The sequence below is a fragment of the Triticum dicoccoides genome, chromosome 1B, assembly GCF_002162155.2.
Source record: "Triticum dicoccoides isolate Atlit2015 ecotype Zavitan chromosome 1B, WEW_v2.0, whole genome shotgun sequence".
Classification (NCBI taxonomy): Eukaryota; Viridiplantae; Streptophyta; class Magnoliopsida; order Poales; family Poaceae; genus Triticum; species Triticum dicoccoides.
Window position 1 is genome coordinate 197,520,405 of NC_041381.1, and position 25,652 is coordinate 197,546,056.

Sequence of the window (25,652 nt, forward strand, 5' to 3'; positions counted from 1 at the left end):
GTTGCCTGCTCCGCGCGACGACTCGGCTCCACGACTGGTCGATCAGGATTAGTGCTAACATGGTGCACACAGGAGGACTTTACGAAAGAGCCGCCATAGTGTTCGTGGTGGAGGCGTGGAGCTACTCGCCGGGGTTGGAGGAGAATGCCGGGAAACGACAAAAATGACGGTGGAAGGATGTCCGTGGTGAAGGCGTGGAGCTACTCGCCAGGGTTGGAAGAGTGGCGACCCTTGTGGGCAAGCGGAGCGGCCATGGCCGGTAGGTGCTCGACGCGGTGTGTGGAGGATGGGGGCGAGGGGAGGAAGGGAAGCTGCATAGCGGCGCAACAGCAAAGCAACAGGCAGGGCAGCGCTGCTGTAGTGGCCGTCCGTTAGCATGCTGGGCACTGGGTGCAGCTCCTGTTGCGTGGCTGCCCATGCCGTTCATGGCTTGTTGTGAGAGAAAAGCATGGTCGAAGGGACTTCCAAACAAAGAATTTCTTAAACTTCTTTTGTCATTTTCTTATCCAATGAACAGCGAGGGGAGGAAGGGGAGCTGCACGGCGGCACAACAGCAAAGCGGCAGGCAGCGCGGCGCTGCTGCAGTGGCCGTCCGTTAGCATGCTAGGCGCTTGGTGCAGCTCCCGTTGCGCGGCTGCCCATGCCGTTCATGGCTTGTTGTGAGAGAAAAGCATGGTGAAGGGACTTCCAAACAGAGAATTTCTTAATCTTTTTTTATCATTTTCTTATTCAATGAAGATTTTCCATAGTCCCTAACCGAATTGTTAGTAAAAGTGGCTTTCCTAAAAAAATCTCTGAAACATGTTTACTATCCAAACAACCACGTAAGGAATCTTCCTGGATCTTTCCGCACATCAAGCCCGCACACAAGATCGATCTTGCTTGCATGCATCCATCGCAACAAACTAACTAACGTACACCTTGACCATGCACTTCCCCGCGATACCGGCATGTATGCGTTACTCGTTCCACCCACACCTAGCTAGCCGGGCGAGGTGAGAAGGACCATCTCGCGCCTCGCGCCTGCCATTATTTTTACCGGCCCCTCACCTTCTTATTTAGCCATCTAGAATCATCTCACATCTTCTTCCATATAAACCCTCCCAGGGGGATATCTCCCAGTCCCATCTATATATAGCACTTGTGGGCTTAGTACTTGAATTTACGACGATGGCGAGGGATAATGGAGACGGGCTGGCGGCGATTGCCGGGCGGATCGGCGTGCTCGGGTCCATCGCGCTGAACATCGCGGCGCTGGCGATCTACCTCCGTGGCCGCGCCGCCGCCGAGAAGCAGGCCAGCAAGAAGGTGAAGAAGGCGGCGGCTGTGGCGCCGTCCTCCGGCAAGCCGCCCGTCGCGTGTGATTCGGTCATCAACTTGGATCAGTATGAATTTCATCTCATGTGCATCGATCATCTCTTGGTTTTTTTCCGCTGCAATAACTAATCCTAACGTGATCCATGCATGTCCACGTGGTACTTTACGTGACGTGATACATGCATGTCTACCTGATACTTTACGTATCGAGCGTAGGGCTTTGTTGGGTCTGGGTAGCTGATTTTTATATACAGTTACAAGTCATGCATGAGTTAGTTAGGTATAGGTACGTTTCCCCTCTCCTTTCTTTTTGACAAAAGATACTTTTCCTCCAACACTACTAATCCATCTATATATATATATATAGATTTTTTTTATATACCAATAAAAAGATGAAAAGGGGCATAATTGAATAATCTTGGTCATCAAATCAGGTCAATCCAAATGGTACATATTTAATATGCAATAAATGTCGCTCACTTGGTACAACCTCCGTCTCATACTACGTGATACTGATGTATCTACAAATGTGTCTAGATGCATTCATATCTATTCAATCTAAGATAAATAATTTGGTACGGATGGAGTACAACATTGTACGGACGGAGTGGGTATACTGAACATTTTGCAAAAAAGACCTTGTACTTTTAAAGATCTAACAAAATTGCCCCGTCTCCTTCCTTCGGCCTCCGCCCGTCGCCCGCGCATTGCCAGGGGCCGGCGCTGTGCTGGAGATTCTGGCGCTCGCAGCCCACCGGCGGCTGCCCACCTGCGCGATCTTCACCTGCGCTGCCGCTCACCTGCGCGATGCCATGCTGGTGGAGTCGCTCCTTCCCCGACGCTGGTGGAATCGCCACCTGAGCTCGAGCTGGTCGCCAAACTGGTCGTCGCGCTGGTGGAATCACCACTGCTGGTCGTTGAGCTCCTTCCCTGCGCCCCGCCTCTGCTGTTGTTGCTGGTACTCCTGCGAATATTGATCTGCCTACAATGGCATGATGATCATCACAATATGCTAGTTTTAGAAACACTCAATCAGAAAATCAGGAAATTGGTCATGATGATCTGCTAGTTTTTGGAAACAATCAATCAGGGAATTAACAGTAAATCAGTGAAATTTTGGAAACGGTAAATATTTTTGGACTGTATTTCAGCAATATAATATTGGAAACAATCAATATACTCCATATTTCGGCAATGTAATATTCGAAACAATCAGAAGATTTTGGAAACAATCAATATACTCCATATTTCAGCACTGAAATATTGGGGTAGATCAATAATTACAGCAATCAGACAAGATTTTGGAGTAGATCAAATTCAGTACTGAAATTTGTTGTAATTTTTGTTACTCCAGATTTTGGAAGATTTAATGTTCAGACAAGATTTAATGTTACAAAATTCTATAAGTGCTGGCTAAGTGGTCCTTGCTATAAGTGTTGACTAAATGGCAGAATCTTATACTGTAAAAAGAAGGCTGCATATATCCAGAAATGCCTACAATAATTTCTGAAACTACTCATTGATACGGATGTATCTATAAATGTGCCTAAATACATCCGTATCAGTTCAGATCTAAGTCAAGTAATTTGGTACGGATGGAATACAACATTGTACGGACGGAGTGGGTATTAAATAGTAAGGGCATGTACAATGGTCGATAAGATAGTCTTATCTTAAATCTTGCATGTAATTTAGAGATGACAAAAAAACATGTCTACAATGGGTCATCTCTTAGCCTTATCTTCAATAACTAGTTTTTCCTAAAAACGTGATGAGACATATTGTGCTAAGAGATCATCTCTTGCCTTCTCTTAATTAAGAGAAGACAAGCCTTCTTTTATGATTTCTCTCTCCTCCATCTCATCATTTATCCTACGTGGCATTGCTAAGATAGAACCATTGTACATGCCCTAACATGACTGTTACAAAAATAATATCCCAGTACCTCATATTTCTATACGATTAACATTCATTTGCATCTAAAAATGTCAGCATTTACTAGTGGAAAGAAAAAAAATACAAAGCCATGTGTCATGTATTTACTAAGACGATTTTACCATGACAGAAACGTGGCAAATTATCGTGCAAATTTTACCATCTCCCTTTATGAACTCAGCATGTGTTTTAGGCATCTTTGTTTATATAGAAGTATAATCGAACACCAAGTACCCTTATTATTACTGCATGAAAAGCTATGGTTTGTGTTATCTTTGGTCTCACCCCACCAAACTTTGTACCGTGCACATTTAATTTTTCTACGATAATAATGTTATTGTTTGCAGCGGTGATCCAACGATGTTTGAGACGTTTTGGCGCGGACCGATTGGCGAAAGTGCTACGTCGGTGATTCCAGGGTATCAAACGATGAGTTACTTCTCCGACGTCGGCAACCTCTGCTGGTTCCTCGAGCCAGGCTTCGAGCGTGAGGTGCGCCGCCTCCACAGCCTCGTCGGCAACGCCGCCGTCGAGGGCTACCACGTCCTTGTCGGCACCGGGTCCTCGCAGCTCTTCCAGGCCGCACTCTACGCGCTCGCCTTGCCCACTGCCGACGCGCCAGTCAGCGTCGTATCAACTACCCCCTTCTACTCCGTAAGCATTAGTTTATTTCGTGAAGAAAAAAATTGATCGGTATTTTTGACTGTGAGAGAAGATAGATCGCTATGTGGTATGCTCCATCTTGTGCAGATGTACCCGCCCTTGACGGACTTCCTCAACTCGGGGCTCTACCGATGGGCCGGCGACGCCAACGCATTCGATGGCGACGACTACATTGAGGTCATATGCTCACCGAACAACCCCGACGGCAGCATCCGCGAGGCCGTCCTCAAGTCCAAATCCGGCAAGGACATCCACGACCTGGCTTACTACTGGCCGCAGTACACTCCCATCACCCACATGCTCGCCCATGACATCATGCTCTTCACCGTGTCAAAGTGTACGGGCCACGCCGGCACGAGGATAGGGTAATCACATCACAACTTACAATGAGTGAATCCATGATAACATGTATTTACTAAATAGATGTTAAGCTTAACTTGTTGCTTTTATGGTTGCTTGCATTGTATGCAGGTGGGCGTTGGTGAAGGACAAGGAGGTGGCACAGAAAATGAGCAAGTTCATGGAGCAAAGCACCATAGGCGTGTCCAAGGACGCGCAGCTACGCGCCGCCAAGGTACTCGGGGCGGTCACCGATGGCTACGAGCACCAGCTTGCCGCCGCTGCCGGTGGGGACGCGAACCTCCTCTTCCATTACGCGCGGCGGAAGATGGCGCACCGCTGGTGTGCACTCCGTGCTGCCGTAGCAGCCTCCGGCATCTTTAGCCTCCCCAACGAGGTGGCCGGCTTCTGCACCTTCACCAAGGACACTGTCACCTCTAATCCTGGTACCCACATTACACAGTCTACCTTAACCTTGTAAAGATAGAAAATCCTATCTATGACCTTTTTTTTCTTGATTCACTTGCATTTTCTAAGATAATGCTTCTGGATTTGCAGCATTCGCATGGCTGCGCTGTGAGAAGCAAGAAGTGGAAGACCTAGAGAGCTTCTTGCGTGAGAACAAGATCATAACCCGCAGCGGGACTAAGTTCGGAGCTGATCAAAAGGTGGTCAGGATCAGTATGGTCGACACTGATGAAGCATTCGGCATATTCGTCAATCGCCTTGCCACCATAAAATGAGGACACCGGATAAGTGAATAATGTGTTTGTTTCTATGGCCAGTGAAGGATGTGTTGTTTCTCTTAGCTTCTCTCCCTGGTTAGGGATCGATCGATGAGTTTTGTTTCCGAATACCCAGCTTAGTGATCCAGCTAAATAATTTCATTTTTCTAGGTTTCTTTACTTATGAAACAACCTGAGATGCTATTTATTCCGAAAGAGAGGTTGGAAAAAATAACACAGTACAAATACCGAAAACAGAATATGAATTTTGGAGCCGGGCTCGAATACCTTTCCTGGTTCATCTCTTACAACTAGCGAGGTTGTAGAAGTAGGGTATGAAATGCATTTGAACGATTGGATTTTAACTCAAAAGTAAGAGGAATTGAGTGACATAATTGATGGGCTTGAAAGGGCCTTGGTATGTGCGCAACAACATACATGACTTCCTTTGGGAGATGGATATGTCACTCATCTTATTTAATGAAAGGTGATCTCATTCGGAATTGGCCCAAATGAAAACCATGAACCCCCAAGTTTATTTTGGTCCAGACGACGGGCATACGAGCCGACTAGAGAGGTCTATAATATGAACGCAGTTTCCAAAAAATCTCTCAATTGTTAACCCAGATCCACTTTCATTTATTGTTTTCGTTGGCACTCTTCAAAACCAGGTCTCTGTTGACATGTCAGCAAATACAAGGTTACAATAACTTTCTCCCTCCACAAATATAAAATGTTTTGGATATTCCAATATAGACTACATACGGACTGAAATAAGTGAACAAACACAGTAATATGTGTCATATACATCCGATTCGGAAAAAAGTTAGAGCATCTTATATATGTGAAGGGAGGGAGTAATTATCCAGTTATCCACATATAATACCCGCTTTGTTACTAGGTTACAGTAACTTGGTTCAGAAGTCTGTACCAACGTAAGACTTTGCATGATATCATTATATCAGTTTTCTATCGGTCATTCTTATATTATGGGCCGGAGGGAGTAGTTTGGTTTTTCGTAGAATCATAGAACGAACCACCTATGGATTTCCCTCCTGACATTGCTCCATAATGAACACTCCGAGTTTGGAAATCGTAAAATGGACTAGACTCTAGTCACTAGAGTCCTGAATTTCTAGTATTTTGGATGCTGTAGAAACGAAGAATAGGTCTTGAGGTTCATAGCCACGGAAGGCCTCCAGCAAGATGGAGACATACGCTGATACGCATACCCCTTTGGGTGCCCTCGCCTGGGATCAGGTCTGTGGCGCTCCCAAGACAACGGACTTCTTCAAAAAAATGAACAGTATCACCGCCTTTCAAGCCACTGATGATCCCTCGGATGACAGATGAAAGCAACTATCTGAATGCTAAAATTACGAGGCAATAAGATACCGTTCTACTCATGGCGAATACTGAACGTCGGCAACTTTTTATCTAGCTACAGCACTTGTATATAGGTGAGTGCCAAGGGAACAGGGAACACCTTGGCATGATGTTCCAGGCATATCCTGCCAATTTTAGAACATTTATCTAGCTGCTATGACCTTCTACATATGAATGGTGATCAGGAAATCAGTAAGCTGAGTCAAAATAATTCATGTTCTCGCCTGTGGCATAGCTTTGGGGTTGAGGTTGCTTGCTCCAGGTCTGCAAGATGAATCAAAGAAGGAAAAATCGGCATCTTCGTTCATACATCATTAGATTCATGTGGGATATCATGTCGGTAACATGAATAGTATCTTCTCAAATGCAGCCAATATGTTGGTAATGATCTTTATCTCATCTTCTCAAGTGGAATTTCCGAGTCTCCTTGGCACTTTCATGGTTCTGTATACACAATTTACATAATGGAGGCAGCTCCAAGACCAAGCCGGTGCAGGGAGTCCCGGGACTGAATTAAGGGGGATAATTAAGCAACAGGAAGACCAGCCAAATCTACAAGATACCAGCACGTATCTAACTAAAAATTTAGTACTCCTAAAACCACAGAGACCCACCTCAGAAGGATGCAAATACTACTGCTATATGACAGACGATTGACAGTTTCATACCCAAAACAGAATGCAGTTAGGTTGTCGGTGTCGCGGGTATCGGGTACCCACAAACCCTCATGCGTGCGGCACACAGTGGCTCCTTGCCGGGAGATCACCTAGGCATCAGCATATCCAAGAATCATCCAAGGCTCCTCCCTGGAGATACAAGTGAAGCACAGACATCCAGGCAGGTCATCGAGAGGTGCTACCTTCGTGACCCTCGGCTTCCGCACCAACAATAAGGTATAAGGAGATATCAAGACATCCGCATTCTTCCCAGGAACGCCCAAGTCGTGGGCTCCCATGAACAAGTCGCGAACATCCAAGCCGTTACCTTCCCAAAACGAGCAGCCACTTTATCAACTTTGTAATCTCCTCCCACCAAAGAAACCAACCAGCAAGAGTAGGGTTTTACGCACCATGCGGCCCAAACCTGGGTAAATATCAGTGTCCCCAACGACTCTCGCCGATGTTGCATCTGTGTTCGCCGCGCCACCCTTGAACAAGAAAAAGGGGCAGCCTTTGCCCCTGGTGTCAAGCACAGCTAGGTAAATGCTCCAAGATGGTTAAACATTTCACTGAGTGACTTGTCAAATTAATTCCACTGCAAATAAAATTGGTGACATTAGTATGAGGACCAGTTGCCAGTTAAATGCATGAGTAACCAAGATAACGGAAACTACCTCTTTCTCTTTTCCGCGGAAAGGATTCTTGATATCTCCGCAGTGTTGCCTTTGCTCTTTTCCATTATTACCTCTTGCAGTATCTAACATTTTCCTAGCAAGATCCACATCAGAAACATTTCCAGCGCCTGCCATCTCATTGTCACCCTTCCTATCCTGCTGGTCTTTGTCGTTTGAGGGTTTCCCTGCTCAATGAGTATATCATAAGTATAAACCATGGCAGGAAGAAAAGGCACATTGAACTAGAAGATCAACTATAATAGTGGACTGTTTGTGAAACAAAAAACAGCAATAGAAAACAATGGGGTGCATGCATATGCTTAAATCATCCTACTTAACCAGTATAACATACCATTGACCAATACAGTGGACTGTCTAAAAATACATTAGCTAAAATTCTGATAGAAATGTGAGATAAGAAATACTCACATTACATTACTGCATAACTCATGTGCCATACATTAGCTAAAAAGGTGAAACTTGCGCGTTGTGTAAAAGTTAGCACACACAAGTACACTGGTTAGACAGCTAAATACAAGAGAACTGTATGAAGCCAGTGATTCAAGTATCAATGTCTGTTTAATCTGGCATTGGCATTCAGCCATTCGAAGTGGCGTCAAGAGGCACAAAAATAAAATATAAAATAGCTGGCACATGACACCATAAACAAGCTCTTTCTATCTATCTATACTTATACTTACTTATACTAATTAGAGACTCCCAAGAAATTCCCATGTTAATTAAAAAATACGAGCCGTTAATCTGGTGGGGCCGAATTATTGCGGTGCAGATTAACCAGATAATTATCTCGCCTAAAATAAATTGATTAGAGAGCCTAGCCCGAGGAGCAGGCCCACAATACTTTGACGGTTGTACAAATAGAAGGCAAATGAGATAACCCTAAGATAGTATTTTCCTCATAATTTTTTTTCCTCTTCTCACGTAAAAAAAAAATACCCGAAGCAATCGTAAGCCATAGAATCTCTCCTGTCTCTCCTTCTCCCCCATGGAAAATAAATCCATCTCTCTCTCAAATTGGAGTGCAAGTTGGGGAATAGATCTGGTGCATGTTTTATTCCTCATCTGTCAGGTTCCTACTCACACTAATTTGTTTTGCATTTTCTTTTGCTGGTTTATTAAAATTGAAACAACCCTATCTTTTCCATTGTATTAGGGCTTGATGTTTTTCTATCATGCCCTTTGATACTCCTATCAACAGTGGCAGAGTGTAGGCGGGACAATACCGGGCCTTGGCCCCCCCTTCCTAGAGGAAATTTTACCAAATGTGCTTATATTTCTGCTAATCACCCTACTAATCCTCCGGCGTCTCTGATCATCCTAGCCTTTTTTTTATGTCATACACTCATTTACCGAAAAAGGCTTTCGCCCAGCTTTATATATAAAGCAACAACCCACAAGCATCCAGTACAACCACACGCTACGCGACCGCAACTCACGCACACACCCAAGACGGGATACAAAGGCGCTGAGCGCAGCAACACTACTCCTAGCACTACCGCCCCGAAGATATGAAGCTACATATGACGGACCATGCGCTCCAAGGCGGCGCCTTCAGGAAGGAAACGACGCCGGAGCGCCGCCACCGCCCGATCCAAGGATCAAGTTTCCCCCGGAGCCGCAAGACGGACAATGAGAGCCGCGACGACGCCTTCAAGAAGGGAGCGATCTTCGCCGCCGCCGGTCCGTCCGAAGATAAAGCAGGTTTTCACCTCGGCCAACATTCACCGCCACCGAACGCCACACCCCGCCAACCACGCCGCCCACACGGCCATGATGAGCGGGCAGCACCAAGGCGCGGGCTTTGTCCAAGAGCACCGCGCCACCACCACCACCAGGGCCGCCGCCCCAGCATCCAAGACCTCGACACCACCTCACCCGTGACCCAGCGCACCCCAACGAGAGAGACGAGCGGAAAGGTCCCACCTTTCGCGCCCCTGGGCAACCCCCAGCGTCGGCATCCACCGACCCATCCTGCTACCCCAAGCGCGAGATGAGCTCGGTCCTGCAGCAACGTGCGCGAGACGAGCTCGGTCCTGCTGCAACGTGCGCGAGACGAGCTTGGTCCTGCTGCATCGTGCGCGAGACGAGTCCGGTCCTGCTGCATCGTGCGCGAGACGAGCTCGGTCCTGCTGCATCGTGCGCGAGACGAGCTCTGTCCGGCGGCAACGAGCGCGAGATGAGCGGTGGATCGCAGCTGGGAAAGGACCAGCCCTATGATGGGAGTAGCGCCCGGGTGACGAGGAGATGGGGTGAAGGACGAGGCGGCCCGAACGCAGACAAACCGACGCCAGAGGAGCCGGCCGTTGCCGCGGACAGATCCGTCGAGCCACCGTGAAGCCGCCACGACACCGGTAGGCCACCGAGACCTACCCATGTCGTCGCCCACGACCGGAGCAGCAGCCACGCCCGGCCGCTGCCCTACCCGCGTCGCCCGGCGGGCTCCAAGCGCCGGAGCCGCCGGGCACGCACCACCGGTACCACGCACCGCCGGCCAGCCCCCAACGCCAGATCCGGCCGGATCCAGCAAGAGAACAGCCGCGCGCACCACACCCCCCGCGTCTCCATGCCCTGGCCAGGTCCAGCCGGAGCCCAGCCACCCCACCAGAGAGGATGAGCCCCGGCTGCAGCACCACCACCTGAAAGGAGCCGCCGGACGCCCCTGAAGCCGCCAACCGCCCCCACCCGCCGGATCTGGGTAGGGGGCGCCAGATCCGCCGCCAGCACGCCCCGGGCCTCCAGAACCCCACGAGCCGAGGTCGAGGGGGAGGAGGAGAGGAGGCGACGCCGGCTGGCCACCAGGGAGCGGGGCGGAGGAGGGAGGCCGGAGCAGAGGCACGCCGGCGCCCGACGCCACCGAGCAGGGGAGGCCGCCCCGCGACGCCCGCCACCCGCGCGAGGGAGAGAGCCGCCCCGCCGCCGCCTGCGCCACGCGGCCTTTGGCCGGCGACGCCACTGGCGGCGGCGAGGGAGGAGGGATGGGGCGAAGGGACGGGGGCGGCGGCGCTAGGGTTCCCTCCCAGGGGCGCCCGCGGGAGCGCCACGGGAGGGGAGGAGACCACCTGTAATATAGGACTATTTTTGATACACTCATTTTGGCCCCTCCTAATACTATTTGATTCACGCTCCGCAACTGCCTATCAAGGATTCAATCCTAGATATTCTCAAGTCCAATACCTCATGGAGATCTAACTTAGAAATTAAATTGACAGCCTAACGCCGACAATCTCAACATCAAGAAGGCTCCTGTAGGTTGTCAACACCGTCACTGGTGAAGCTTCTCCTGTTAGGTCCGTTCTATTACTTTCTCGCCAGTTTTTTGAGAGATTATGCGTTCCGTTTTTTCAATCAAATTGTTAGACTATGCACTTCATACTGCTTACACACTACATGATGACCAAGAGCTATTATTTCTTTCCAACTGAAGCCTTGGATTTGGCAGACTAAAGAAAGTACTAATCTTCAAAACTGTGTTTGTTTATAAGACAAATTCTTTTCTGTTGCTTTTTAGATTCGAGATACTGTGCTTCAAATTGAGTGAGTACACTAACAGAAATTAGATAAGTACAACTAGCATGGGTGCTGATAGTCATATGTCTCTTGGAATATACAGGTACGGTAATAAGGTCGACCGAATTGATGAACATTCTTTGGGATGTGTTGTCGTAGTAATATCAACAACTGTCAGAAAACCAAACGGTTTGTATATATATTAACAATGGGTAAGTATTGCTCTGTGTGTCTTTATTCTATACATAATTTAATATCAAGTGCACGCAGAGTACTCGCTCTCATCTACAGGTACCTGAAACAACAGAGCTTCAAATGAGGTGAAACAGATCTTCTACAGTAATATGAATAAATCATATTCTACCACATACATGGATACTTATCTCATGCAAAAACAGGTATCGCTTGCAAGATGATATTGCAGAGGAAATAGAGCTAGAGATATATGATCTGAGTACATCAACAACTTGCACCATGTTTAAAGTAGAAGCAAAAAAAAACTGATTAAGCAATCTGCAAAATTCTTGATAGATAGGGATGATTGTGATATCCATGAGCAGACAAAACAAATCCAGAAAATATGTGAGTGGAGATTGATTTTTCAATTCATATTGAATGGCTATAATTTCAATTACAGTTATCAAGATTAAACTGTTCATAGAATCTTTTTCATAAATTCTGAAAAAGATCCATCAGTACATCATCCAAATGTTAATCAGGTATCATCTATTTCTACTACGATGCTCTATATTATTTTATATATGCATGCCATATTTTAAATTGAATGTTAATGGCAATTTATCAAATTGTCATGTTTTTGTAGAAGCCTGTTACTGAGACACCAAATGCCTTGAATGGGCAGATGGAGGATGATAAACCCATAAACCATTAATACCGAAAAAGGCTTCGTGCCCCGCTTTATTATAGATAAAGCATCAACGATACAACGAACCGTCTGAACGTAAGTCCACAAAGACATACAGGGGAGAACAAGAGAAAAGAATCAAGTCTAGGCTGCGGGCACAGCAACACATAGGCACGAACAAAAGAAAAGATACATCCTCAAGGAGGGTACGTGATCAACCCATAAACCATTATGGACACTAAAAAGACTAGGACTAGGATGACATGTCATGTTGTACATTCTAATGAAATATTAGAAAATGAGGATAGTTAGGAGAAAGATGAATCCATATTCAAGGAATCAAGACCTAAAAGAAAACGTACAATAATAACTCGCAGATGTGTCAGCGTTCATATACCAGAAATATTGTTGACGATGGACATTCAGAAAAAGAAGGAACTGAGAATTATTCAAAGACCAACATAAGGCTTACTGATGTTGATAATGAATCTAAGAAAAAGGGAATTCCGAAGGATAACCATATAATTTTTTGGGTGTCTTTGCCTGTTTTTTCATGGTTCTGCACCTCCCTAATTGCTATAAAAAAATTGCAGGAGCAAGCGAGCAAGTTATCAGTTTTGGAAACTATAAAGCAAGAACCAGAGGATGATGAAATTAACTATTAACCAGACAAAAAGGGGTAGGGGAAGGAACACAGCTCGTGCTGGACATCTTGATGAAGAATAAAAAACTAAAGGTAGTCAGGAAATAAACAAATTAATTTCTACGGAAACAAGCCCAAGCGGAAGCATGCCGTAATTCACTAATGTGCTGGTATTGATAACAAACCAGTACACAATCATCATGCAGAAGAATAAGAAAAGGAAGGCACTCCGGAGCACAATGATTCAAGGCCTAAAACAAGGCATAGTTTGGTGTGACCCGATTAACACTTACATTATGAGTCAAATTCTTGGGGAAGAGGTAACCTTTCTCAGTTCAGATACAACGTTCAAAGCAATGTTTATGGTGGAAGATGTTGGATAAACAGTAACTGCATTCACAGGAGGGCCAAAGGCCAGTACATATACATGTGTATGGTAAAGTGCAAGAGACCCCTTATACAATGGGGATAAGCCGAAAAGGGGCCGAAAAGGGCTATACACATCTAACACCCCCCTCAAACTCATGGTGGATCAACAACACTGAGTTTGGAGAGAAGAAAACTATGATGTGCTCGAGTCTGTGCCTTTGTGAAGAAGTCAGCCAACTGTAACTCAGAGGGCACATAGTGAAGAGCGAGAGTCTGATCCTGCACAGCAGCACGTAGGGATGAAAATGGAGTGGAAACTTTTCGTTTTTCCGGAGGAAAAATAGAAACGGAGAGGAAATATGAAAGCGGAAATGGAAATTTGCAAAACGGAAGTGGAAACGGAATTTTTTATGCGGAAACGAAAACAAAAACAGAACGGTGTTTTCCGGTGGAACATGCATGGAAATGGAACTTTCTGTTTCCGTGAATATGGAATTTCTGTTTTTACTAGACCTATAGCTGCTTTGTAGCCCAACCATCAAAGAGAACACAATGACACAATTAGTAGAAAGGATCTAAGGCCCAACTTCTACTACCACACATGTACTCAGCTTGATCCTATACGCAATTGTCCGGTACTACTACAATACTACGCTAAGTTGTTAACATAATGATATTATTTTATAGCCATGTTAATAACTCATTAAATTTGTTTCTTTTTGTGTGTATTTCTCTATGATTTAAGGGGTTTTTAAGTTCCGATCAATGCCTATTTCTGTTTCCGTATCCGCTTTGTATTCGCTCCGTGTCCGTTTTCGGTAGTATCTGTTTCCGTATTCATTTCCGGGGTTTCTGTATTCGTTTCCGCTTCTGCAAAAAAATATGAAAACAAATATGATAGCACTCAGTTCCGTCCGTTTCCGCTCCGTTTTCATCCCTAGCAGCACGCACAAAGTGGACATCCACAACCGATGTGCTTGGTGAGCTCATGCTTCACCGGGTCACGCGCAATGACGAACAGAAACCACAGCAAGAAGAGTGCGAACAGTGGTCATGTGGGCCACAGGAGCAAAAGTCTCATCGTAATCACGCCCATGTTCCTGCTAAAAGCCACGAGCCACAAGACGAGCTTTATAACGTTCAAGAGAACCATCAGAGCGAGTCTTAATCTTATAGACCCACTTGCACATGATGGGACGAACACCAGAAGGAGGAGAAACCAGATCCCACGTGCCATTGCGCTCAAGCGCCGCAAGCTCCTCGGCCATCGCAAGCTGCCATTCAGGCTGAGTCATGGCAGCCTGATAGGTGGTGGGCTCAGTAATGGCAGAGAGACCATAGTGGTCAGGAGAATAGCGATCGGGTGGGGGACAAGGCCGAACGCGAAGGTTATGGACCGGTGGAGGGGTGAGAGGTGGTGCACCGGAAGTAGAGGGCACATCAGTAGGATCATCCACCGTACGAGGACGACGAGTGTAGTGAAAAGGAAAAGGGGAGTGAGAGCAAAAGATTGGGGAGGAGGGTGGGGAGGGAGAAGACGAAGGAGTGGAGGAGGGAGGGGATGGTGATACCGATGGTGTAGGGAGATGCATCGGGGGAGAGGGAAGAACAGAAGGCACAGAGGGAGATGTGTCGGGAAGGAGAAGGAAAGAGATATCTTCCACGGAAAAGCTCGAGGAGGAGGGACGCGGATAGTAAGAACGAGACTCATCAAAAGTCACATCACGTGAAATGCGCAGTCGGCGACCAACAGGGTCCCAACAGCGATAGCCCTTGTGCTCATCACTGTAGCCAAGGAAGACACACTCAACAGACTGAGCAGTCAACTTGGTGCGTTCTCTCGGAGCAAGAAGAACATAGCACACGCATTCAAACATACGAAGAGCAGAATAGTCCGGAAAGCGACCAGAGAGACGCTCCATAGGAATACCACCCTTCAAGGTAGCCGATGGCTGAATGTTGATGAGGTGGGTGGATGCGGAAACGGTCTCAGCCCAGAAATGTGGTGGAAGAGAGGCGGCGATCATCATCGCCCGAGCCGTCTCAAGCAAATGGCGATGTTTGCGTTCAGCAACACCATTCTGAGCATGGGCACCAGGGCAAGAGAATTGGGCAAGAGTACCCTGCTCCGCAAGAAAACCACGCAACATATGAGAGATATACTCTCCAACGGAGTCAGCACAGAAAATACAAACAAGTGTGGAAAACTGAGTGCGAACCATGGCAGCAAAACGCTGGTATATGGGGAGAACCTCGCTGCGAGATTTCATACAATAAAGCCAAGTATAGCGAGAGAAATCATCAATAAACAGAACATAGTAGCGATGACCCCCTTTCGAGTCAAAAGGAGCAGGACCCCATACATCAGAATGAACTAAGTCAAAAGGACGCTGAGATACAGACTCACTGGTAGGATAAGGTAACTGAGTCTGTTTTTCAAGCCTACAACCATCACAATGCAACGAAACATCACCAGACAGACCCTAAGACACCTTGATGTACTAATGAGGACAAGCGAGAGCCACAGATGTGACCAAGTCGATGATGCCACTGCTGGAAGGACACAGAAGAGGAGGCAGCAAGAGCATGTGAGCTGGCATATGAGGCAGTAGCGGAAGGAACACGAAGCCAGTCAACCTCCCAAAGGCCCTCAGACTCACGGCGCCGAGGGCCAGCGCCAACCAGAGCCTGAGTGCGATGATCCCGAACAGAACAAGAGTCGGCATTAAGAATGACACGACAGCCAGAATCAGTAAGTTGGGCAGCGGAAAAAAGATTCATGGTAAGACGTGGAACATGAGACACACTAGGTACCGAAAAGGACGGAGTGGAAAGGATGCCACAACTAGTAACAGGAAGAGGTGTGCCATCGGCAGTGAGAACATTAAGAGGAAAATCAAGAGGTCGAAGAGAAGATAAAGCAGAAGAATCAGAAGACATATGAAAAGAAACTCCAGAATCCAGAACCCATGAGGATGTACCTGACTGAGTAGGCTCTAGCAGGGGCGGAGTGGTGGTGGCTGTCACAGCGGCAACAGAACCCGTCGAGGAAGAACCAGATGAAGCTAACATGCGATTGAGCCGCATAATATCCTGGTCAGTGAGCGACGAAGTCGAGGAAGGCGCACGAGTCCCACTGGAAGAAGAGCGCTTCAGGTCTCTTCGCTTCTTGCGACAATCTGACTCTGGGTGACCTGGCCGGTTGCAGTAGCCACAGAAGGTGTGCAAGCGCGACCGACCCTCTCCTGAAGGAGGGTAACCCGCCCCCCTGGAGGTGTGGGCAGGAGCGGTGGAGCAGAAGACACAGGAGCTCGGGCAGCAAGAACAGTAGGAACCACAAGCAGACCAGCAGACCGGAGGCGTGTCTCCTCAACATGAAGCTCTGCAAGCACCTCCGAAATAGGAACACGACCACGAGCGAGCAAGTGAGCACGGCGAGGCTCAAACTCAGACCGGAGGCGAGATAAGAACTCATGAACCCTCTGAAACTCCAAGTCAGACCTCGTAGTCTGGCAACAACGGCAAGTGCCACAAATAACTGTCCGCAGTGAGTCAAGCTGACGCCAGATGGCAGAGCACTGTGAGTAGAACTCATCAACAGACGAGTCACCCTGCTGAAGAGCATGCTCCTGACGCACTACAGAGAGGTAGAGAGCATCGCCAGAGGGCTGATAACGCTAACAAAGATAAGACCACGTCGCTGCAACAGTGCCAAGGCCCATGAACTCCGAAGCAAACTGAGGGAGGACACTCGCAGTGAGAACAGCAGCAGCAGGAGCATCATCATTGCACCACTGAGTGTAAGCAGACAGATCATCCCGGTAGACAGAAAGAGCATCGGAATATGCAGATACCTGCTGATCATAGATAGCAACTACAGCATCATCAAGAGCCTTGGATGCATCCCGATCAGCCTGAGAAGCCTCAGCAGCAAGCACCGGTGGTACTGGCGGAACAGGAGCCACCGGAGCAACAGGGCAGGGCGGATAGGGTACCTCGCCAGAGAGAACGCCCCACAACAGAAGACCGCACATGTGAATACGTATGAAACCCGCAAACTCGGCATAGTTGGTGCCATCGAAGATCACCGAGCACCGAGGAACAACGACATAGCCCGAAGAGGACATGAGGGAGTCACTCTTCTCTTCTCTCTTCTCTCTTTTTTTTCCGGTCAACGCAGAACACCCGAACTATATCCGGAGCGAGGGGCCCGAACAGTATTCGGATCAAGGGGGCCCGAACTATATGCGAGAGGAGCCCCGCTCACGAGCGGCTCGAGGAGGCTTCGGCGCCGAACAGAGCAACAACGCTCGAGGAGGAGTCAACGAACCGACCCCCGCAGTCGCCAGATGGAACGAACCCAGGCAGCAGCGGCCGGTACAGAGCAACAGCAGCCGCGACGGGGCGGATCCCGAACGGACACAGGATCCCGGGCGGATCCACGGCGGGAGGTGGACGAGCGGCAAGGAGGGCCCCGGCCGTGCACGGGACGAGCAGGTCCCGGTCGGATCCGCGACGAGGGGGCGGGCCTGACAGGGAGGCCGGGCACAGGACTAGCAGGCCCCGGCGGATCCGCGGCGAGGAGGCAGAGAGCAGCGTCAGCCGGACGGTAAGGGGACGGAGCGAATCGGGGGAGGAGAGCTAGCACAGAGTTGCAGCGTGCGGGAGAGGGAGGAACCTAACATCTGATGCCATGTTGGATAAACAGCAACTGCATTCACAGGAGGGCCAAAGGCCAGTACATATACATGTGTATGGTAAAGTGCAAGAGACCCCTTATACAATGGGGATAAGCCGAAAAGGGGCCGAAAAGGGCTATACTTATCTAACAGAAGACAAAGATATGTTGTACCCAACTAAATTCTAAATAGTTTAACATTTTCTGGACTACCAGATCATGAATTGAGGCTGAGAGTAGGATTACCAGTAATGCTTATGAAGAACATCAATTAAAGTGCACGACTTCGAAATGAGACACGAATAACAATAACACAACTAGGAAAGCGTTTCACCGAAGGCCAGGTCGCAACATGTCCTAAATTGGTGGCAAAGTTTACATCCCACGAATTATCATGTCATATTCAAAATGGCCTATCATTCTGAAAAGGAGAAAATACTCAATATCAGTGTGCTTTGTTCTGACTATAAAGAAAAGTCAGGTGCGATCTCTCAAAAAGGTTGGACTCTACTTAGAAAGGCAAGTGTTCACACATCGCCAATTCTATGTTGCAATGGCAAGGGTTAGCAGCAGAAATGGATTGCAGATATCCATATCAGATGAAGAGCGCCCATCCGATCCGACAAGGTTGCAAAGAACGTTGATATTTGTTTTTTAACAGCTATAACTAGAATAAGTAAAACCATTCACATCTGACTAAATATTTATCTGTTTTAAAATGTTCTCTCTGAAATAAAGCGGGGCGAGAGCCTTTTTCGGTAATATTTTATTTATCACCAAAGGTACTTCTCTGCATTAGGTAAACAAAAAATATTGGAGTAAGGGCTCACAACTGATTTGACAAAATCAATATCAAATGCATTACGGATGTGTTTCTAAAGTTACAGAACCATAGAGGAAGCAAGATCATTTTCTCAATTACAATAACCTTTCTTTCTTAGGTAGACCTAGCAAATCAGATCCGATTTCACAAATAATAGAAAATTTCAACAATGTAATTGCTAAATAAATAACTGAAACAAGTAATTTGGTAACCGTGCTATGCATGCCCACCCTACTCAAATCTATTTCCTAGAGAGAGGAGACGGTAAGGCAAGAGAGGATATGCACCTGTTCGTACAAACGCTGGGTAAAAGGAAAAAAAGAAGCATAGTGAATGGATAAGATGCTGCTCATTTCTTTGGTAGATGGATACGAGTCGCCAGCGCTGCTGGATGAGGAAAATCCGCTCAATAACGCGGTCGTCCGAGGAGATTGCAGCTTCAGCGGAGACGGCGTAGCACAACGCAGAGGGGGACGACGGATGGCCGCCGCTCCGACCGGTGCTGCGATGCTGTTCGCGAGGAAGAACTTTGCGACGTTACTGATGCACGCGCTGTCCACGAGAGCCACCGGCGCAGCCGCTCTCATGGCGCCGGTCAGGGGAGCGCACTAGACAGGATGGCAGCGCTGAACGCAGCCGCCGAACCGGCCGACGATACTAGCAAGAATCTGTCATTAATAAAAATGCGGACATATCTGTAGCCACGGTGTCACTGACTACAGAAAATACTTCTTACGAATTTAATTTGGTTTCATATATTCAAAATTGAGTAAAATGCACTGGCAGTCATTGAACTTGCAAAGAGCGCTCAGTTTGGTCACTGTACTTAGAAATACGGCCAATACGGTCACCCAATACGACAAGACGTGTTTGTACGGTCATTGTTGCGCGTATGCCATCCGTCGCCGCTCGGTTTGACCACGTATTGACCAATCCTTGACGCCAGCTGGCATTAGGCAGGCGGTAGCATGGTGTTTTTGCAGAATCCCCCCTGGTTTGCTGGCATTAGCCCAAAACTCCTTGCCTGTTCGGCTTCGATCATAACAAGGGGAGGAGGAGGAGAGCAGGGGCAGAGGAGGCGGTCGTCGGCGGCAGCGCACCATCTCCGGCCATCGAGACCGTGGAAGGGCCGGAGTCGCCGCGGAGGTGCGCTGCATCGCGTTGCTGTGGTAGGGGCACCGCATCTTCTCAGGATGGCGCTTGTTCGTCGGCCAGATGGAGCTCCTCCACCGTACTACGGTAAGCCCCACGTACATCCGCCATGATTGGTGCTTGCAGTCTCCGATTCCGCGATTTAGGGTTTCGCATTGTGCACATGGAGTTAGGAGGCCAATTTTGGCCGGAACTTTTCACAAGATTTAAGCTAGGGTTTTTGCCTGACAAATTGGGGGTTTTCGGTGTATGGTTTTTGGCTGACAAATTGGGGGCTAAGTGTTTGTTTGTAGGTCATTCTGAAGCAGTTGTAGGCCTTTTAGATGTTTGAACATACTGTTAGGGTTTTAGGTTAGCAAAGGTGGTTGCTTGTAGGACAGATTTGTGCAGAATTGTGCTCTGTTTTCCTCTTTGACAGTTGACAGAACTGTGCTCTGTTTTCACCTGTGACAGAATTGTGCTTTGTTCTCATCTTTGTAGGACCACGCAGCAGGAAATTTTCAGTACAATTTAACCATGGTGGATATTTCCTTGGCAAAGGTAGCAACCGTTCTTATGTCAATGGGCATGTGCTGTGGTATGATGATTTGGATACAGTGGCATGGTCCCCAATCATGGTTGAGCACCTAGTTGAGGAGATTGGTTGGGAGATGGCAGGAAGGCTGAAGGTTTACTACTGCATTCCAATCCTAACCTTGCAGAAGAATGGCTTGAGAGAAATAAGAGGAGATAGAGACACAGACCAGATGATAACTTTTGTTGATCTTGGCCACCACTCATTCAGTCTGTATTTAGACCATGAAGACAGTCTGAATTCAAACAATGATGATGATGATGTGGTCAATTTCCCAAGAGTGCAGCTACCTCCAGTGTTTAGTCCTTCTAAGACAAGAGTTGATCAGTCAGAAAGTACTGAGGCTGTAATTGCAGAGACAGATGTTCATGTTGATGATGAAGGTGCAAGGCAGGAAGGTGAAGCAATCCCAATACAAGTAGTGTATCCAGAGAGCTCAGATGTTGATGTGGGTAATTATGTGTTTGCAAGGAGGGATTCTTCTTTTGGTAACCAGGATGAAAATGCCGCAGCTCCTGATGATCTCCAGGAAGCAAAACAACAAGGTAGTGATGAGCTAGGAGGATCAAGAGTATGCAAAAGGAAAACCAGACAGAAAAGCAGTTATGATTACATTGAAGATGCTGAAAGTGACTCAGATGACTCTGACTTTGATCCTGGAGCCATAGTGGACAGTGACTATGACATTAGTGATGGTGATGATGATTTGTATGCTGACAATGTAGACATGGATGAGCCTGTGGTGATAGAGAAGAAGAAAGAAGAGAAAGGGAAGCAAAAAGTTGAAAAGGGAAAAGAAGCAGTGAAAGGAAATGAGATAGATGGAGATAAAGCAGCAGCATATGATCATGAAGATGAGTTATATGAATCGGAGGGTGATGACTTGTGGGCACCAGATTCTGATGATGAAGAGGTATTCATGAAGTTCAAGGCATTCAGAACAGAGGATCTTCATTGTCCCAAGTTTCATGTTGGTCAAGTTTTCCAAACTGTAGAGCTCTTGAGGAAAGCCATCAAGGAGTATTGCTGCAAAAACAGGGTAGATGTGAAGTTGCCAGTGAATGATAAGAAAAGAGTGAAGGCAACATGTGATGAGGACTGTACTTGGTATCTTTGGGCTTCATATGATAGCAGGACCAAGTGTTTCATGGTCAAGAAATATGTGGATGAGCATACTTGTAACAAGAAGTGGAAGATCAAGGCTTTCACAGCACCATTTCTAGCACAGAAGTATCTTGAGAGCTTTAGAGCTGACCAAGACATGAATTTGACAAACTTTTCTAGAGTTGTTCAAAAGGAGTGGCATATGATCCCAACCAGGACCAAGTTGCAAAGAGCTAGGAGGCTAGCAATGAAAATAATTTATGATGATGAAGAAGGCCAATACAACATGCTCTGGGACTATGGTAATGAGTTGAGAATAAGTAACCCTGGGAGCTCATTCTTTGTTGCACTAGATAGTCAGGCAAGGTTTAATAAAGCCTATATGTGTCTAGATGCATGCAAAAGAGGGTTCTTGCAGGGATGTAGGCCTATGATATTCCTTGATGGTTGTCATATCAAGACAAGGTACAGAGGACAGGTACTCACTGCTGTTGGGATAGACCCAAATTATTGTATTTTTCCTATTGCAGTAGCTGTAGTTGAAGTGGAAGACAAGCCTAATTGGTGTTGGTTCCTTGAAAGACTGAAGAATAATCTTGCCATCTTTAATACTGCTCCATGGACCATTATGTCAGACAAACAAAAGGTAAACAACATCAATTGTAGTATAAGTACTAGTCCATAAGTAGTAGTCCATGCTTATGTCTATGTTTTGTTATTGTAGGGCCTTATCAATGTTGTGGATGAGTTATTTCCAGAGTCTGAACACAGGTTCTGTGTCAGACACATGTGGCAGAACTTTCAACAACAATTCAAAGGGGATGTTCTTAAGAATCAACTTTGGAAGATAGCAAGAAGTACCACTGCTGTGAAGTATGAGCAGTACATGGCTGAGATGAAGGACATCAGCTTGGATGCTTACAAGTGGTTGCATGAGTTGGAACCATACACATGGGTTAGAACATTTCAAAGTGATCTTCCCAAGTGTGATATATTGCTCAACAATAACTGTGAAGTTTTCAACAAGTGAGAAGCCAATTAACTTGCTATACTATGTGCACTACTTACTTCCATGTTTCACACTTAACTCAGTTTTGTTTTGCATTTGTAGGTATATCTTAGATGCTAGAGAGCTACCTATACTTTCTATGCTAGAAAGGATCAAAGGCCAGCTAATGCAGAGGCACTACAGCAAACAGCTTGAGGCAGAGAAGATGAAAGGAAATATTTGTCCAAAGATCAAGAAAAAGGCGGAGAAGCTAACTGATTGGGCAAACCTGTGCTATGTGGATGGATCTGGAGATGGGATGTTCCAGGTAGGGGACAGGGGTGTGAACTACCTTGTGGACTGGCACACCAATGAATGCAGCTGTAAGAGGTGGCAGAAGGGTGGCACACCTTGTGTACATGCAATAGCATGTGCTAGACATGAAAGAGTTGACCCTCTTTCATTGGTTAACCAATGCTATTATGTGAGCATGTACAAAATGGCATACATGAACATAATCTATCCTTGTAGAGACATGACAGAATGGGAGAAGATGAATGGGCCACCACTTCTGCCACCATTGTACACCAAGCAAGTAGGCAGGCCATGCAAAAGCAGAAGAAAAGCACCAGGTGAAGTAATCTGCAGTAATGGTGGCAAGAAAATGTCTAGGCATGGTGTCATCATGCACTGCAAGTACTGTGGAGAGGCTGATCACAACATTAAAGGATGCAAGCACCTCAAGGCAGGAGTACCTCCTCCAAATATGCAGGCAGCATCAGCATCACAAGCAAATCATGAAGCACCATCACCACCTGAGCAACATGTGCAAGATGAAGATCCTATCATTACTCAGGTATGTTTTTGCACTGAATAATGCAGAAGATGTTTCAGTTTGGATCACTTAATTATTGCTTCATTTTTGAGCAGGAACACAACCCTGTAGAAAATCCTATCATAGAAGATCTTATGGTTGATCAAATGATAGAAATGGTAAGTTTTCATATATTATTGTGTAGTACATGATCTCATATATTATTGTGTAGTACATGATCTCATACATGATCTCATGGTAAGTTTTGTCATACATGCAGAGGCCTGTGCCAAGAGTGATTGCACAAGGACCTGTACCAGAGTCTACATTCTTTACTACTGCTCAGCTCTTGGTCAATCAAAACCAAGGGAACACAAGCACCATTCAGCAAGGAGAGATGGCCAAGAAGTTACTTGCATTAAAAAAAGCAGAGAGACAAAGACTTAGAAGACAAGAAAAATGCTATACTTGCAGCAAGGAGAGCAGAACAAGAAAAGAAGGCTGAAGAAGCTGCCAGGAAGAGACATCTGCAAGAGGAGAAGAAAACAGCAGAGGCAGAGAGGAAGAGACAGGCAGCTGCTCAGAACAGAGAGAAGAAGAAAGAAGAAGCAGCAATAAAGAAGCAAGCTCAAGCAGAGACAAGGCAAATTCTTCTAGAGGTTAAGAAAACTATAGCTGCTGGGAACAAAGCAAAGAAGGAGGCTGAGAGGAAGGCTCAAAAAGAACAAGAAGCTACCAAGAAGCTAGCAGAGAAAGAGGCTGCTGCAGCAAAAAGAAGAGCAGATAAAAAACCAGAGAAAGAGGCTGCTGCAGCACAAAGAAAAGAAGAACTTAGGCTCATATCTATTGCAATGGGTAATAGACAGGGTGATTCAGAACACCAAGAAGATGGTCAGCCAAGGAAGGCCAGCAGAACATCCATGTTTGATATCTTCAGGTGATGACAGTGGACAACCAGAACATCATTGTACTATACAAGCTTCTTATTTGTAACCAGTTTGGTAATGTAGGAATGTTGCAATTGATCCATAATGATGTAGACACATGAGTATGGATCAATTATTGCTCATTTTGTAACCAGTTCTACTATGCAAGCTACTTATGACTTATGCTTAATGCCCTGGTTATAACATTGCCCAACATATGGTCACATTTGTCCTCTTCAACTTGGAGCATATGGTCACATTTGGTCACATGTGGTCACATTTGTCCTCTCCATAGTTATTTTGCAAGTGAACACAATAAGCCAAATATGACAGTGGTCAAATGTGCCTAATTTGACAGCACACACACAAGCATCAGCAACTATCTTTGCAATGCACACACACAAGCCAAATATGACAGAGCTCAAATGTGCCCAAATTGACAGCATCACCATAAGACATGAAAGATGATCCATTAATTTCCATTTGCAGTACAAGATTCTCACTTGCATTACATATTGCAAAAGCATCACATACAATGCAAAAGATTGTCACTTGACACTAACAACATTACCACATATTACCAGTTCATCTCCTAACATACTAGGCATCATTCTAACATAGTCATACTGCATGAACTACATATTGCATCTACTCCATCACTTCTTCAGCAGAGAAACAACTATAAGCACTGCAACTACAATGAGTGCTGCCAACAGTGCCTTCATCATCACCAATATTTCATTGCCTAACCCTACCAGTGCCTCTGCTTGCTGATTGCTCATTTGCCTTGGAACTCTTCCATGATTTCCAACTTCAAAGCCTTGAAGATCAACTGCACCTCCACCTGCATATCTTCGATTCCTTGCTTGCACCAGCTCTTCCCTCCTATCTTCTGCAGCTCCTAATGCATCTACGACTTCATTGCCCACGAGAAACTGATTATCTAGCAAATAGGCAATGTATTCCAACTCCCAATGCCAGAAATGGTCCTGAAGATCAAAAGAAAAGAACAAACGCCAAAAATCACCATTACAAGATCCCAAAATTCGACCAAAATGAAGAACAGGGATGCACTCAACTTACACCAACAGGACATCTGTAAAGACCCAGCCCTCGTGCTTCTCCGTGTTGGAGAGATAGAACTTAACACGAGTGCGGCAAGAAGGGCATCTGATGAGCGGCACCACCACCGAACGGCCGCCCAGCGAAGACCTGACCGAGCTTGTCGACATGGCGGAGTGGGAGGGAGAGGAGAGGGAGGTGCCAACCCGCAGGGAGAGGGCGGCGGCAAGCGGCAGGGGGACACCGCCGGCAAGCAGCACGGAAGAGGGCGGCGGCAAGTAGCGGGGAGAGGGCGGCGGCGACGGCGGCAGAGTGGGGAATTAGGGATTCTGCCACAGCGTGGGGTATTTCAGGGTGGTCGATGGACAATTGCATGTGCAGGGCTAATTTGCAGAAATAACCCTCATCGTGCCGACGTGGACAACACT

At 46.7% G+C, this 25,652-nt stretch overlaps 1 protein-coding gene and 1 long non-coding RNA gene across 3 annotated transcripts; one reads left to right on the top strand and one right to left on the bottom strand.

Annotated features, from left to right (window-relative positions):
- Window positions 1–1,003: 1,003 nt before the first annotated feature.
- On the top strand, window positions 1,004–5,268 carry LOC119328059 (tryptophan aminotransferase-related protein 1-like). The gene is made up of 5 exons (XM_037601106.1): window positions 1,004–1,385; window positions 3,600–3,906; window positions 4,003–4,280; window positions 4,387–4,700; window positions 4,813–5,268. Exons 1-5 carry the CDS (start codon window positions 1,171–1,173, stop codon window positions 4,995–4,997), a joined length of 1,299 nt encoding a protein of 432 aa, XP_037457003.1. The 5' UTR covers window positions 1,004–1,170; the 3' UTR covers window positions 4,998–5,268.
- Window positions 5,269–6,756: 1,488 nt separating this feature from the next.
- LOC119328068 lies at window positions 6,757–19,240 on the bottom strand. Of its 2 annotated transcripts, XR_005158834.1 has the most exons (4): window positions 18,892–19,240; window positions 7,699–7,883; window positions 7,435–7,619; window positions 6,757–7,349 (listed from the first exon to the last, which is right to left on the bottom strand). It is a non-coding gene; the product is annotated as an uncharacterized LOC119328068 (long non-coding RNA). The 2 variants fall into 2 exon arrangements; XR_005158832.1 differs by lacking the exon at window positions 18,892–19,240 and having other exon boundaries at window positions 7,699–10,113.
- Between the last annotated feature and the right edge of the window lie 6,412 nt (window positions 19,241–25,652).

What these genes read in the sequence shown, in the direction of transcription:
- LOC119328059 (XM_037601106.1), top strand. Translation starts at nt 1,171, where the DNA reads ATGGCGAGGGATAATGGAGACGGGCTGGCGGCGATTGCCGGGCGGATC. An exon ending in TCGGTCATCAACTTGGATCA is followed by an intron (nt 1,386 to 3,599) that starts GTATGAATTTCA and finishes TATTGTTTGCAG; the next exon opens with CGGTGATCCAACGATGTTTG. An exon ending in CAACTACCCCCTTCTACTCC is followed by an intron (nt 3,907 to 4,002) that starts GTAAGCATTAGT and finishes CATCTTGTGCAG; the next exon opens with ATGTACCCGCCCTTGACGGA.